This window comes from Marmota flaviventris, chromosome 6, assembly GCF_047511675.1.
Source record: "Marmota flaviventris isolate mMarFla1 chromosome 6, mMarFla1.hap1, whole genome shotgun sequence".
Lineage (NCBI taxonomy): Eukaryota > Metazoa > Chordata > Mammalia > Rodentia > Sciuridae > Marmota > Marmota flaviventris.
The window spans coordinates 102,544,550-102,557,623 of NC_092503.1; the positions used below are offsets into that span (position 1 = coordinate 102,544,550).

Sequence of the window (13,074 nt, forward strand, 5' to 3'; positions counted from 1 at the left end):
AGTAACAAAAACAGCATGGTACTGGTACCAAAACAGGCGGGTGGACCAATGGTACAGAATAGAGGACACAGAAACCAATCCACAAAACTACAACTACCTTATATTTGATAAAGGGGCTAAAAGTATGCAATGGAGGAAGGATAGCATCTTCAACAAATGGTGCTGGGAAAACTGGAAATCCATATGCAACAAAATGAAACTGAATCCCTTTCTCTCGCCATGCACAAAAGTTAATTCAAAATGGATCAAGGAGCTTGATATCAAATCAGAGACACGCCGTCTGATAGAAAAAAAAGTTGGCTACGATCTACATACTGTGGGGTCGGGCTCCAAATTCCTCAATAGGACACCCATAGCACAAAAGTTAATAACTAGAATCAACAAATGGGACTTACTCAAACTAAAAAGTTTTTTCTCAGCAAAAGATATAATAAGAGAGATAAATAGAGAGCCTACATCCTGGGAACAAATCTTTACTCCTCACACTTCAGATAGAGCCCTAATATCCAGAGTATACAAAGAGCTCAAAAAATTAGACAATAAGAGAACAAACAACCCAATCAACAAATGGGCCAAGGACCTGAACAGACACTTCTCAGAGGAGGACATACAGTCAATCAACAAGTACATGAAAAAATGCTCACCATCTCTAGCAGTCAGAGAAATGCAAATCAAAACCACCCTAAGATACCATCTCACTCCAGTTAGATTGGCAGCCATTATGAAGTCAAACAACAACAAGTGCTGGCGAGGATGTGGGGAAAAGGGTACACTTGTACATTGCTGGTGGGACTGCAAATTGGTGCAGCCAATTTGGAAAGCAGTATGGAGATTTCTTGGAAAGCTGGGAATGGAGCCACCATTTGACCCAGCTATTCCCCTTCTCGGTCTATTCCCTAAAGACCTAAAAAGAGCATGCTACAGGGACACTGCTACATCGATGTTCATAGCAGCACAATTCACAATAGCTAGACTGTGGAACCAACCTAGATGCCCTTCAATGGATGAATGGATAAAAAAAATGTGGCATTTATACACAATGGAGTATTACTCTGCATTAAAAAATGACAAAATCATAGAATTTACAGGGAAATGGATGACATTAGAGCAGATTATGCTAAGTGAAGCTAGCCAATCCCTAAAAAACAAATGCCAAATGTCTTCTTTGATATAAGGAGAGTAACTAAGAACAGAGTAGGGTCGAAGAGCATGAGAAGAAGATTAACATTAAACAGGGATGAGAGGTGGGAGGGAAAGGGAGAGAGAAGGGAAAATGCATGGAAATGGAAGGAGACCCTCAGAGTTATACAAAAGTACATACAAGAGGAAGTGAGGGGAAGGGGAAAAATAATACAAGGGGGACAAACAAATGTCAGTAGAGGGGGCAGAGAGAGAAGAGGGGAGGGGAGGGGAGGGGAGGGGAGGGGGGATAGTAGAGGATAGGAAAGGCAGCAGAATACAACAGACACTAGTATGGCAATATGTAAATCAATGGATGTGTAACTGATGTGATTCTGCAATCTGTATATGGGGTAAAAATGGGAGCTCATAACCCACTTGAATCAAATTGTGAAATATGATATATCAAGAACTATGTAATGTTTTGAACAACCAACAATAAAAAATTAAAAAAAAAAAGTCAATGGGTAGAACAATCAAGGTACATCTGAGGAATTCCTGCAGATATTGGGTCTGACACCAGTCAGGTACACACCCACATAGAATGCGGCATATCATTCCATCACGAGGAATTGAGAGAGCATCAGAGAAAAAGATCACTTTTACTTTTCACCCACCATTCATCATAGTCCCCATGTTTTCACTTTTGACTCAGATATTTCTGATTTAATAAGAAACTACTGAACGTGTATATTGTAGCATTGATTTTCTGTTGGAATGTGTTATATCCTCCATTTCTTTCTATTTCTCTGGTATTTTAAGAGAGGTTTCCTAGACATAATTCAAAAAGTAAATCTTCTGAAGATAAAGTCTGCTTTTTAAGCATGTCTGAACAAATCTTTGCAGAATGAGAAACCCATGTTTTATGCAATTGAAAGAGAATTAGCAAGGTTTCTCAACTCCTAGGAGTTGCCAAATATGGTAAGTACAGCCCCCCAGCCTTGCAGGCCCCAAGGCCAGCTTTGTTTCCTTCAGCTTTGATCAGTGTCAGTGGAGACTTCCATTCAACTCACTGGAGAGCCATTGACAAGCTAATGAATTGACCTTGAGACAGCAGAAATGCGTCCAGCAACCAGTCCTTCCTGGAAAAGTACCATGTATGTTCTCCAGAGATTCATTCTTGTTAATCTAATGGGGCTTTGGAAATTTCAAAAAATGAGGCCATATTGGATTGCTGCATTTCCAGGAGCATGCTGCTTACTTTCAAGAAGGTACCAACTTTGGCTTTGTGGGAGAGAAATATGTATATTTGGTATTTGGCAGAGTTGACCATAAGCTATAAAATAGGGAGAATATTCTGGATTATCAAAGTTGTCTCAACCAAGCACACGACCCTTAAAAAAGGAGAGCTTTCTCCTGTGGTCAAAAATAGCAGAAGAGGAAAGCAGAGCCTTTGAAGTGTGAGAAGGTCTTATGTGTCACTGCTTTTAAGGTGGAAGAGGACATGTGAAAAGTATGGTAGGTAGACTCTATGAGGAGACAGTGGACATTGCTTGACCACTAGTGAGCAGACAGGGACCTCAGTTCTACAGCCTCAAGGGATGAATTCTGCTGATACCCAGAATGGGTTTGGAACTGGATTCTTCCTGAGATCCTCTTCAAGTGCATGGAACTCAGCTGAGCCTATTTAGATTCTCACCCATTCCCTAATGAATAATACACTGGTGTAATTCTAAGTTGTGGTATTCTGTTATGCTGCAAAGCATAAAGCTCTTTGATTGTGACATTATCATGAACCATGGACCCAGAAAACAGCTGTGGGTCCATGAAAGGGATAATGACAATGTGGGAGATTACATCTGTGTGCTTGTGGGTGTGTGTATGTGTGTGTATTTATCACATTAGTGGCTTTTTAAGTTCCCCTCTTCTACATAAGAAGTACACTTTTAAATTGCCTTAGAACAGAGAAGAAAACTAGGAGAGTCAATAGGTGATGCCAGTTAACTGATATCAGTTCAGGTTTTTATTCTGCATTTTTTATTCTGTATTTATTTCTGCAACCCAGGCACCTGCTTCTAGGAAACAGCTACTTGAAGTATGCAAGGCAGAGTTTTCAACACAAGAGGATTAGCTTTCAAGATTGGTAGAAACTTTGTCCTGGAAGATAATCCTGTGTTGCCATTTCCTCATTGCAAAGCCATGACCTTACCACTGCAGAGTATTTTGATGCCATATCGTCTTTTCCCTACAGAGTAAATTCACTACTTCATTAAGTTAGGTGAATGACAAAATTATTGTAATACTGTTTCATATTTGTGGCCTTAAGTTCTGCATAAGCAAGTTTTCTAAACAATTAAAAGTTGTTCCTTTAATTACTAGCAGCATTTTAAAAAGTCTTCAACTAAAACTAAAAAAAAAAAAAGACACATTACATAACATCCAGCCTTATTAAATGGGAAATAACAGAGAACATTCACACTTTTATTGATGATTCATGGTTATCATTAAAACTATCATTTATTTCACAGCACTGTTTCTGCAATAATGCCCTTGGGGACTATTGTTCTTATACTAAATGGTCTCAGAACACTAAATCTTTGATTCTTGTTCTGCAGTTTACATCTTTTATTTTCTATTTTCCTTGTGAACAGGATGTTAATTGTAATCTTTTGCTGCTGCTGACATGTCTGCATCCAAGGATTCCCTGCTTTCATGTATTTGAGATTCTAATTCCAAAATTGAATCACACTACCTAAAAATCAAATAAGTTAAGATTTTTGTGCACACATGGCAAATTTATAAGTAACTGCAATAGACTCATGAAATGCTACATTTTGGTGTTTTTTTTTAATTCTCCAAACATTATTTTAATAGCTATTATGTTCAAACTATTATATGGATTCTATAAAATCTAGATCTTTTTTTAGTGGAGGGGTAAAAAACATTTATTCAGCTAGTTCATTAGAATATATTAACGTCATTCTATCTTTCTTACAAAAAAAATCATTAATTGAATATGAACCAGCTTAACCACTAGTATAGTTTTCCATAAAACTGACTTGAATTTATTTTCATTTTTATAGTTATTCAGTAGTCAAGGTTTCAACTTACTGCTGTATTCCCAAGAGTTCCTAATACAGTTTCATTCACAATAAATGATCATTTGATATTTATGACAAATAGTGAAATGTAAACTTAATGGCATCTCTATTATTCTGACAGTCCTATGTAAATAATACCTAATATCAAATCTCTTCCTTAGAAAAACCTTGAGTGGTTTCTGCTTTTCCTGGCCAGACTGTGACTGTCTCCCAATATAAACAGGAGATTTTGAATATTTTTGTAAGATCTTTAAAATTCAGTTATAGTTTCCATTCTTGATAAAATATTTGTTAGGTTTATTATAAAATATTAATTCAAATCATTTACCAATTACAATACTTCACTTTTGTTTCCTAAACTTAATGTTTTAATTGATATTATTGAAGACATATCAAATTTATTCCATGTCTTTATATATTCCTAACACAGTGCAGTTTACACCTAGGTTGCCTCAAATCTCAATTTTAAATGAGCAATGGAAAGGAATCACAAGAGTTTAATCAAAAATACTATAGCAGAGCAGTAAGCACACTGCTTGAGTGGCTCATCAGAACTTGAAACTGGCCAGGCCAGAATGGGTGGTGGCTTTCCATAGTCAATAGTGACCTGAGAACAGGAAGAACACAATTGGCACTGAGCTGTCAGGATTACTATAGTGAAAAATATTGGGTGCCTATAATGTTCCAGGCTCAAAACCACTGCACCATAGCGCCCAAAGAAAACTGTCAGATTATAAGGCACATCTTCTCTCCTGGGAGTTGACAGCTTCTGAGGAAGCCTGAGTGGGTTTAATGGGGAGCATGAGTCTCATGGAATGGAAGTAAAATGGTATGCATCAATTCAGAAGGAGAGCCAGGAAAGTTATTTTTGTCTTACAAACTATAAAGGAGAGCATTCCTGAGGGGCAGAGGTCATGCTGTTTTATTTATCTTCCTGTATCTCAAGGTGCCTTGAACAGTGTACATAACAGGAAGACTAACATGTTTGTCCTGCACAGTTGAGTAGGGGACTTACTTTTTCCCCCCAGGGTATAGTATCATCTAGACTCCTATTGAATTTAAGTCCCCTCATGCTAGAGACTATTCTGCCTTCTCTAATCTATTTTATTTTTAACTTTCATAGTTGAAGATGGACAGAATGCCTTTATTTTGTTTATCTTTATGTGGTACTAAGGACAGAACCTAGTGCCTCATACATGCTAGGTGAGTGCTCTGTCCCAGTACCCTTTAATCTATTTTAAGCAAAAAAGAACAAAAATTCTCAGGACACCCTGATCATTTAATCAAAATAGGTTCTTTCAAGGAACCTGACTAGTAGCTTTGAGAAGGCTGAAGAGGAAGGCTTCCTTTTCCTGATCTCCACCCTCATCCCACCACACTTGGTTTTGACTGATGTTAGTTTTTCACCAATAGGATTTATCTGTTTGCTGAGTTTGCCATGCAAATAAAAATAATCCTGTCCTCCTCAGGGTAAACATTTCAGATGTATCAGATTTAAAAACAAGAATTGAAATGAATACTGGTAATCTCTGAACTGGGAATTTTCTGTATTCTCTTGATCTCTCTCCTTTATCCTGCACTTAAGCATTGGAGAGAAAAAAATTTTTTTCCATGTACCTGAGTGGATATTGGAAGCTATTAAATGGTGGTTAAAACTGGGAGGGATAGAGGGAACTTTCCTCCCCCATTTTTTAAAGTTTGGCTGTAGGTCCTTCTGCCTGCAGGCTACAGTCACATTAGCAGTTGGAAATTGGATAACGACAGCACAATGACAAATCCAGGTTGCTTGCAATAAGTTGCTAATCCCTTTGCTTTAATATTGGAGCAGCGTGTAATGATGTTTGGACATCACTCCAGTTTACTGACGACCCCACTGGGGCCAGCAATAGAACCTTACAACTGTCTAACAAGGCGTCAGGTGACTCCCGTCGTCACAGCAACGGACACTGGAATCTAATCTTCCCTCCATCCCTTCTAGCACCCAATAACGCCTAGATTATATAAGTGGCCCATCATTGCTTGGTAACTTGAATCAATTAACGTTAATTCGCACAATGCTATGATGTATTGTGATCACTTTCATTTCAGGGAAGGGGGAGAAATTGCTATAAGTCACCTAAAATGAGGTTGTCTGTGGTGCTGAGGTATTAATTGGGTGTCCATATTAAATGCAAAAGGAGCCCCATCGTGAAAGGAAAGTGGATGAGTGACTCTCTTGGCTGCTATTGACCTATCAGAAGAAGACAGTGCCCTTTTCCTTTGCTTTTATCTATTACAGTTTTCCCTATTGCGTGTCAAGTTGATGTATTATAAAAAATTCATTTGGTGACCTTTCACCCCCTTAGCAGATTAAACAATTTCACTTGGATGGCATCATTAACAGGACCCTGCATTTAATGATGATTTCTCTAAAAGGCCACGGAGATTCGATTTTAAGCTAACAGATTTATTGCACTATTATAACATATCGTAAAAAACTGTACCACCTACGGTCAGGTTTTAGGATAGAAACTGCTTAAGAGTTTATGTGGAGCTTAAAGTGGTATTACCTTGGGATATGCTGCAGCAGCAAGTCTCTGACCTCCAGTGAGATGCTGTTTACATTTAATAAGAGATGTTTGCTCACAATAAACTTTGAAGTGTGTCAGGGACAGGCCTTTCTACAGTGTTCAGGCAGTTGTTTCTCATCGCTTTGTCTCCAGACATCAATGTACTTATGTCAGAATCTTTAATGGGTCTCTCAGTTTCTTTAACCCAGACTGCTTGCCTGCACTGGCCCCTCATCAGAAAGCCTTTAAGGACTAGGTTAGGAGAGAAATAGGATCTGGTAACAATGTTAAAATTTTCCAATAACATGGGACCTATGGAAGGATAGAATTAATGGCACAGATTTTAAAAATCTGGTTTAAATTAGTCCCTTTAAAAAAAAGGGTTGGGGGAAGGGCCCATAGTCACTCAGGCTAAGCAAATTAATAAATGAAGATTGAGCTAATTGAATTCCTAGGGAGTGATTCTAGCACAGAGGCCAGAACTTTAGTTGGTAGGTGACCAAAGGTATGACCACAAATGCCCACTCTGCCTGCTTGTCCTAGGGTTCCCAGGGGAGAGGGGAGTTACTTCGTACAGAAACTTCCTCATGTTGTGATCAATGGATCGAAGCGGTGTTTGCTTTTCCACTATTACTCCTTTCAGGACTAGTCTTCAGCTTTACCAAACATGTACCCTTCGGGAGGGCAAATACTTTCTCCTCACATGAAGAAGGGGAAGAAGTTGGGCAATAGAATAAGTGATTTGCATATATTTACTGAAGGGAGAGGATAAGATACTCAAAACAAAACAAAACAAAACAACCTTCTTAGATCTGCTCTAGGCTGATTTTAAGGCAACTCAACAAAGGATGCTATGTTAGGGGAATATATATGATACGTATGATATATAGTGTCTGTATATTTCATTTAATTGTCAAATATATGTTGCATGCCTGTGATTTAAAACATAATAGATTTAATGGAATATAAGTGTTTAGTGTCCTTTTAATAAAGCTAGCTTGGTCATCCAACATATTCAAATTCTGGGTGAAGATGTTTAAGTTATCATGGATTATGTAACTATTTTAATACTAAATAACATCAGCAATTAACATGCTTGAACAAGATGAGAAGTGATGTATCTCACTGCTTTACCACTTAAGACCTTGGTGAACAACAACTAAGACCTTTATCAAGTTACGTAAGTTGTTTGGACTTATTATTCCTCAAATGTAAATAAAAGCACCCATATCATAGCGTCATTTTTAAAATGCAATGAGTTTATACTTGGAAAGTTTTTAATAGCTGGTACGCAGTTTTTGCTCAGAAAATGTCCCAAGCATTATACTCCTCAGATGCTTCTTGCAATCACACTAAATTAATCAATTAGTGCCATAGGTATGGAATCTACTTAATGCATACACACCGGGAGAACATAAATGTGAAATGGTGGTTGTGAGGATACTAAATGCATAAAGTGCTGGTGCATTGGAGTTTTCTTTTGGCTATCTCTTCCCAGCTCTTTTCAGTTACACTATCTTGGTTACCCAGGAATCAGCATGTCAAGAGAATGTTTACACCACAGAAATTGGAACACACTACAAATCACAGTATTTTTTCCTCCACAAAACCAGGATGTTTTCTGGGAGAGCTGGTTAAATAGCCTGCTATTCAACTTATAGCAGCCCCTAAATAATTCACTCTGATAATTTCCTTTACCAAGGCTTTATTTTTTGCTGAACTTAATACACAATGATAAAAATATAAGTGCATAGTTTGTGCTTCTCCCCTGTCCCACCTAGTTCACTTTTTATTATGCCTAAGCATACATATCAAATATACATATAATTTACATATCAATATAAAATGAGCCATTATATAGTATATTATTAATTTTCCAGCAATAAGGGCAAACAACATATTTTCACTGGTAATAATGTCTTTGGAAAAGAGTTACTGCAATGATATTTGTAACCCTATGGATGTATTCTGTTTTTATTTCTGCTAGAAACACAAGTAGTTTCAAAACTGAGAACTGGATATACACTCGGCCCTATGTTCTTTCAGTGCTAGTCCAGCCTTCAGATGGAGAAGTGGGAAAAGAGCTGCCCATGCAGCCACGGCTTGTTTTTCTGGATGAACAGGTAACTTTGCACAGGTAATGGACTTTATATAACACGTTTTAGGTTTGTCATCATTGATACACTTTTGCAGAGTAACCAACGTGTGAAATTTTCAACACAAAACTGTTTACTGTTATTGTCATTTTTCTTCCAAGTCACAGTCTGCCTCCCTTCCATTTTCTATGAATGTTCAGAATTTTATTAAGGATAAAGAAAATTCTGATACTTTTCTCCACCAGGAAAATTCTTGAAGCATATTTCTCATATCTTCTCTGAAATCTAGCCTTCCTTTTTAGTCAGCTTTTTCATTTCTGTAACCAAAAACCCTGACAGGAACAATTTTAGAGGAGGAAAAGTTTATGTGGCACTCATAGTTTCAGAGGTCTGAGTTCATAGACATCCAGAGGAGTATGTGTTTTGGCCCATGGTTTCAGAAGTTCAGTCCATGGTTGGCTGACTCCATAATTCTGGGCCAGAGATGAGGCAGAACATTATGTTGGAAGAGTGCAGAGGAGAAAAGCAGCTCAAGACATGGCACCAGGGAGCAGAGAGAGCTCCATTGACCAAGGACATGATATAAACCCCAAAGCTACCAGCCCAGTGACTCACCTCCTCCAGCCACTTCCCAGTTAATCCACATCAGTAGATTAATCCACTGATTGAGTTGAAGCTCTCATAATTTAACCCCTTAGCATTGGAATCTTCCTGCATTTTCTCACACATAAACTTTTTGGAGACACTCATATCTAAACCATAACATCTATTCAAAGAAGAATGTCTACATCTGAAGAGGTCTTCTCATAGTGAAAAGCTCATGACATCACATATATATTATGGTTCTATGTTATCTTTTGAATTATCTCTCTACATGTGGTTCAGTAAGTCATTAACAAGAAGCTTCTGTACATAATACTATTTTCAGGCTCCATGGCCACTGGTTGTATTTCATCTTTTCTAAGTTTATAAAATTTATGAGGAAAATGAAATAGGTTTACCACATCAGTTTTCTCCTCTTTACAAGTACATCTCTTGACACATAGGGCTAAGGTCCATACTTGGAACCTGTCACCTTTGATCTAGGCTAGCACTTCCAACTCTCTCTTTCTTCCTTCTGCTAACCTTTCCCTTCTTAGTGACCTTAAACTAATGATGACACTCTTCTCTTTTATAAACTTAGATGTCCTTTCTCCTGTTTTCTGTCCTGCTTCAAATTTTCCCATCATAATCTCTATTCTCTTTCAGTAAGCTATTTTGGTATCTTTTTAATATGAGAAAGAAAGCATTTATTGTTTTCCTTCATTTATTTCTATTGAACATATATTCAATAAAAATTTCAGTCTGAATCGGCTTTTCTTTTAGATAATTTCACAGAATACTCTCCTGAATCCAACTTTTTCTCTCCACCCCCCATTTTCAGAATCGAAGAGTGGAGTCCTTGGGGCTCCCTTCAGAGCCTTGGATCATTTCAGCTTCCCTAGAAGGGACATCAGATTCAGTGCTAAAAGGTTGGTATTAGTGACTTTCAAATATCTATTATTACTTTGTACAGAAAATAAATATTTTCTTTATCTTAGTCTATGTTTTGTTTTTATAACAAAATGCCTGAAGCGGGAAATTTTTATAGAGGTTTATTTGGCTCAAAGTTCTGGAGTTTCAGGGATCTGCATCTGGTGTGGCTTTCTTGCTGGTAGAGGTCTGAGGTAGTGCAGGGCATCACATGGCATGAGATGGGAGTGCATGTATGTCCATGTCTGTCTGGTCTCACTTTTATAAAGCCACCAGTATCTATTTGTGGCCACTCTACCCTGATGATTTATCCAATTCTAAATACCTCCCAAAGGCTTCAACTCTAAACACCGTAGCCAGATTAAATTTTAACCCTATTAATATCTCACAAGTAATATTAAATTTCAACACATGAACACTTGTCTGCCACGCTTGAACCATATCCAAGCCATAGCAGTTCCCATTAGGAATTCATAGCATCATTCATTTATTCTCACTATGGTGTAAAATAAAGGGCACAGATTCTTTGGCTTGGTCTCAAACCCCAGTTTTTTTTTTTTTTTTTTTTTTTTTTTATGAACTACTTTCTCCATGACACGTAGTGGTTTGGTACAGTATCATGGGCTGGTACAGGATGGAATTCACCAGGTACAATGTAGTTTCAATGAGGAACAGAAACACTTGTTCTCAACGTTCTGTAGAATAAATCATTGATAAATGCAAAAGCATCTGATCCTCAGAGTTCATTTCCTCCTCTCTATCCTTTGTCTTGTTTCTGTTCTTGCCTTTTGTTCAATTCCAGCACAACTGCCAGTTCCATCTCTTTTTCTTAGAGCTTGTGTATATGAAATTGAAAATGGGTTTACTTGGAATAAAGATTCCGAAGTCTTGGCTCCCCCCAAATTATATCAAATATTCTATAGAGAGGACCAGGAATGTGCATTTTTGGGCCAGGTCCATATAGAAACAAACATGTATAATGTGGTTTTTGAATAAAAATTAATTCTGAGTTCTAAATTCTTGGCCATAGAATCTACAAAAAGAATCCCACTACAACATACCCAAAGATTAAAGAATGTACTTGCAGGTGTGCCTAGTAGTCTGCCACAGATGAAGAACTCAGAATTCCAAGGATCATTTCTGTGCCACTTGTTTAGTCTTTGTTTTAGAGCTTAAAAAGGACACCTTCTCTAATTACAAAGTAGTTTAATTATTGAATTTTAATGTTTTAAAACAGTACAAATGTGATCCATGTAAAATAGTTTTAGGAGGGAAACCACAAGGTAGAGCAAAAGGAACAGGGGGAGGGAGGAGAAGGAGTAGGGGAAAATACTGGGAAGTGAAACTGATCAAATAATGTATTCATGTAGCAATACACCACAATGAAAACCACCATTCTGTGTAATAATAGGCATCAATTAGAAATAATTAAAAATAATATTTCCAGAAGAATATATTTGAGAAACAGAAAGAAGGCAAATAAACCTAGTAACTATGGGAGATAAAGGGGGTGGTAAAGTCAAAGAGTTGGCCTGGAGCCAGACCACCAAGGGTTCTGGAGACCACATGGGGGGTCTGAACTGTATTCTCAGTGAGATTCCAAGCCTCTGAGACTTCTAAGCAGATCAGCAACAACCTGTGACTTCCATGTTTTGATTCCCACTCTGCTCTAGAGGGTGGATTGGAGAATAAGGATGAACCTACTAGTCTAGGGATCAGTGACTGGAGAAGACCAGACAAGAAATAATGGAAATAAAAAACAAAGCACAAAAACAAACACAAACCTAAATGTTGTTTCAGAGTGTCTTTTATAAGTAGAATCAACAGAGTGTCGTGTAATGGAAGTAAAGGAAACAAGGATGTAAGAATAAATCTATATTTTGCCTCCATATATTGTTTGGACATTGGTCTCCTTTACTGAAATAGGAAAGACTAGACTAGGAGAAACAGAAAAATGTCAGTCTAACCCATTTGCTGGGTCAGATTAGATAAAGGTATAGAAATACCTTTACCTTTACCTATACAATGGTTTTAAGTTTTAAGGCAAAAGGAAAAAGAAGTTTCTTCTTCTGGTTGTTATGGTTTGTGTTTCAAAGTGTGAAAAGGGTTGCCTTGCTTCAGCCTATCCAAAGTTATTAATCACTGTTCCTACTATGAGTCTTTTCTATTTCATGAGCCAAAGTTTTCAACTCCCAACATAAGTTTTGCCTAAAAGCTTCAAACTCCCAATGCGCACAAACTTCCTCTCTACACAGGGACCTTAAGCTTTTATCTGGCCACAAGTAGGATTATGTGCTTTTCTTCTCATTTGAGGAAATGCCAATCATGCACAATCACAGTTCAATTCTAAATTTGGCTATCAGGTGAGGAAAATTCATTTTAGATCAACTGGATATAATCAGGAACAGGATGGTTCATTGGAACTTTCTAAAGCCATCTTCGATGTTTGAACAGGAGGTCAGAGATTTTAACAGTCTAAAAAAAATGAACCTGTTAAGTCCCTTTAATTATTCCATAGTTTCAGTGAGAAAATTCATAAGATATTCCACAAACTCAAACTGGTTAAAACAAATTTTAAGGTAGGTCATGGGAAATATTTCTAGAAAGGAAAGCAGCTTCCCTCATCCACACAACATTTATCCCAGATAGGCCTCCTCAAAAAAAAAAAATCTTTATGGGGTGATCTAATTTAAAAAT

The 13,074-nt window shown here is 37.5% G+C and overlaps 1 protein-coding gene across 1 annotated transcript in view; it reads left to right on the forward strand.

Annotated features, from left to right (window-relative positions):
• Positions 1-13,074, forward strand: part of Pkhd1 (PKHD1 ciliary IPT domain containing fibrocystin/polyductin) — a 432,276-nt gene that overhangs the window by 394,536 nt on the left and 24,666 nt on the right. Inside the window, exons 61-62 of the mRNA XM_027938269.2 lie at positions 8,757-8,892; positions 10,289-10,376. Coding sequence (XP_027794070.2) covers positions 8,757-8,892; positions 10,289-10,376 — 224 coding nt within the window. The remainder of the gene's footprint in view (positions 1-8,756; positions 8,893-10,288; positions 10,377-13,074) is intronic.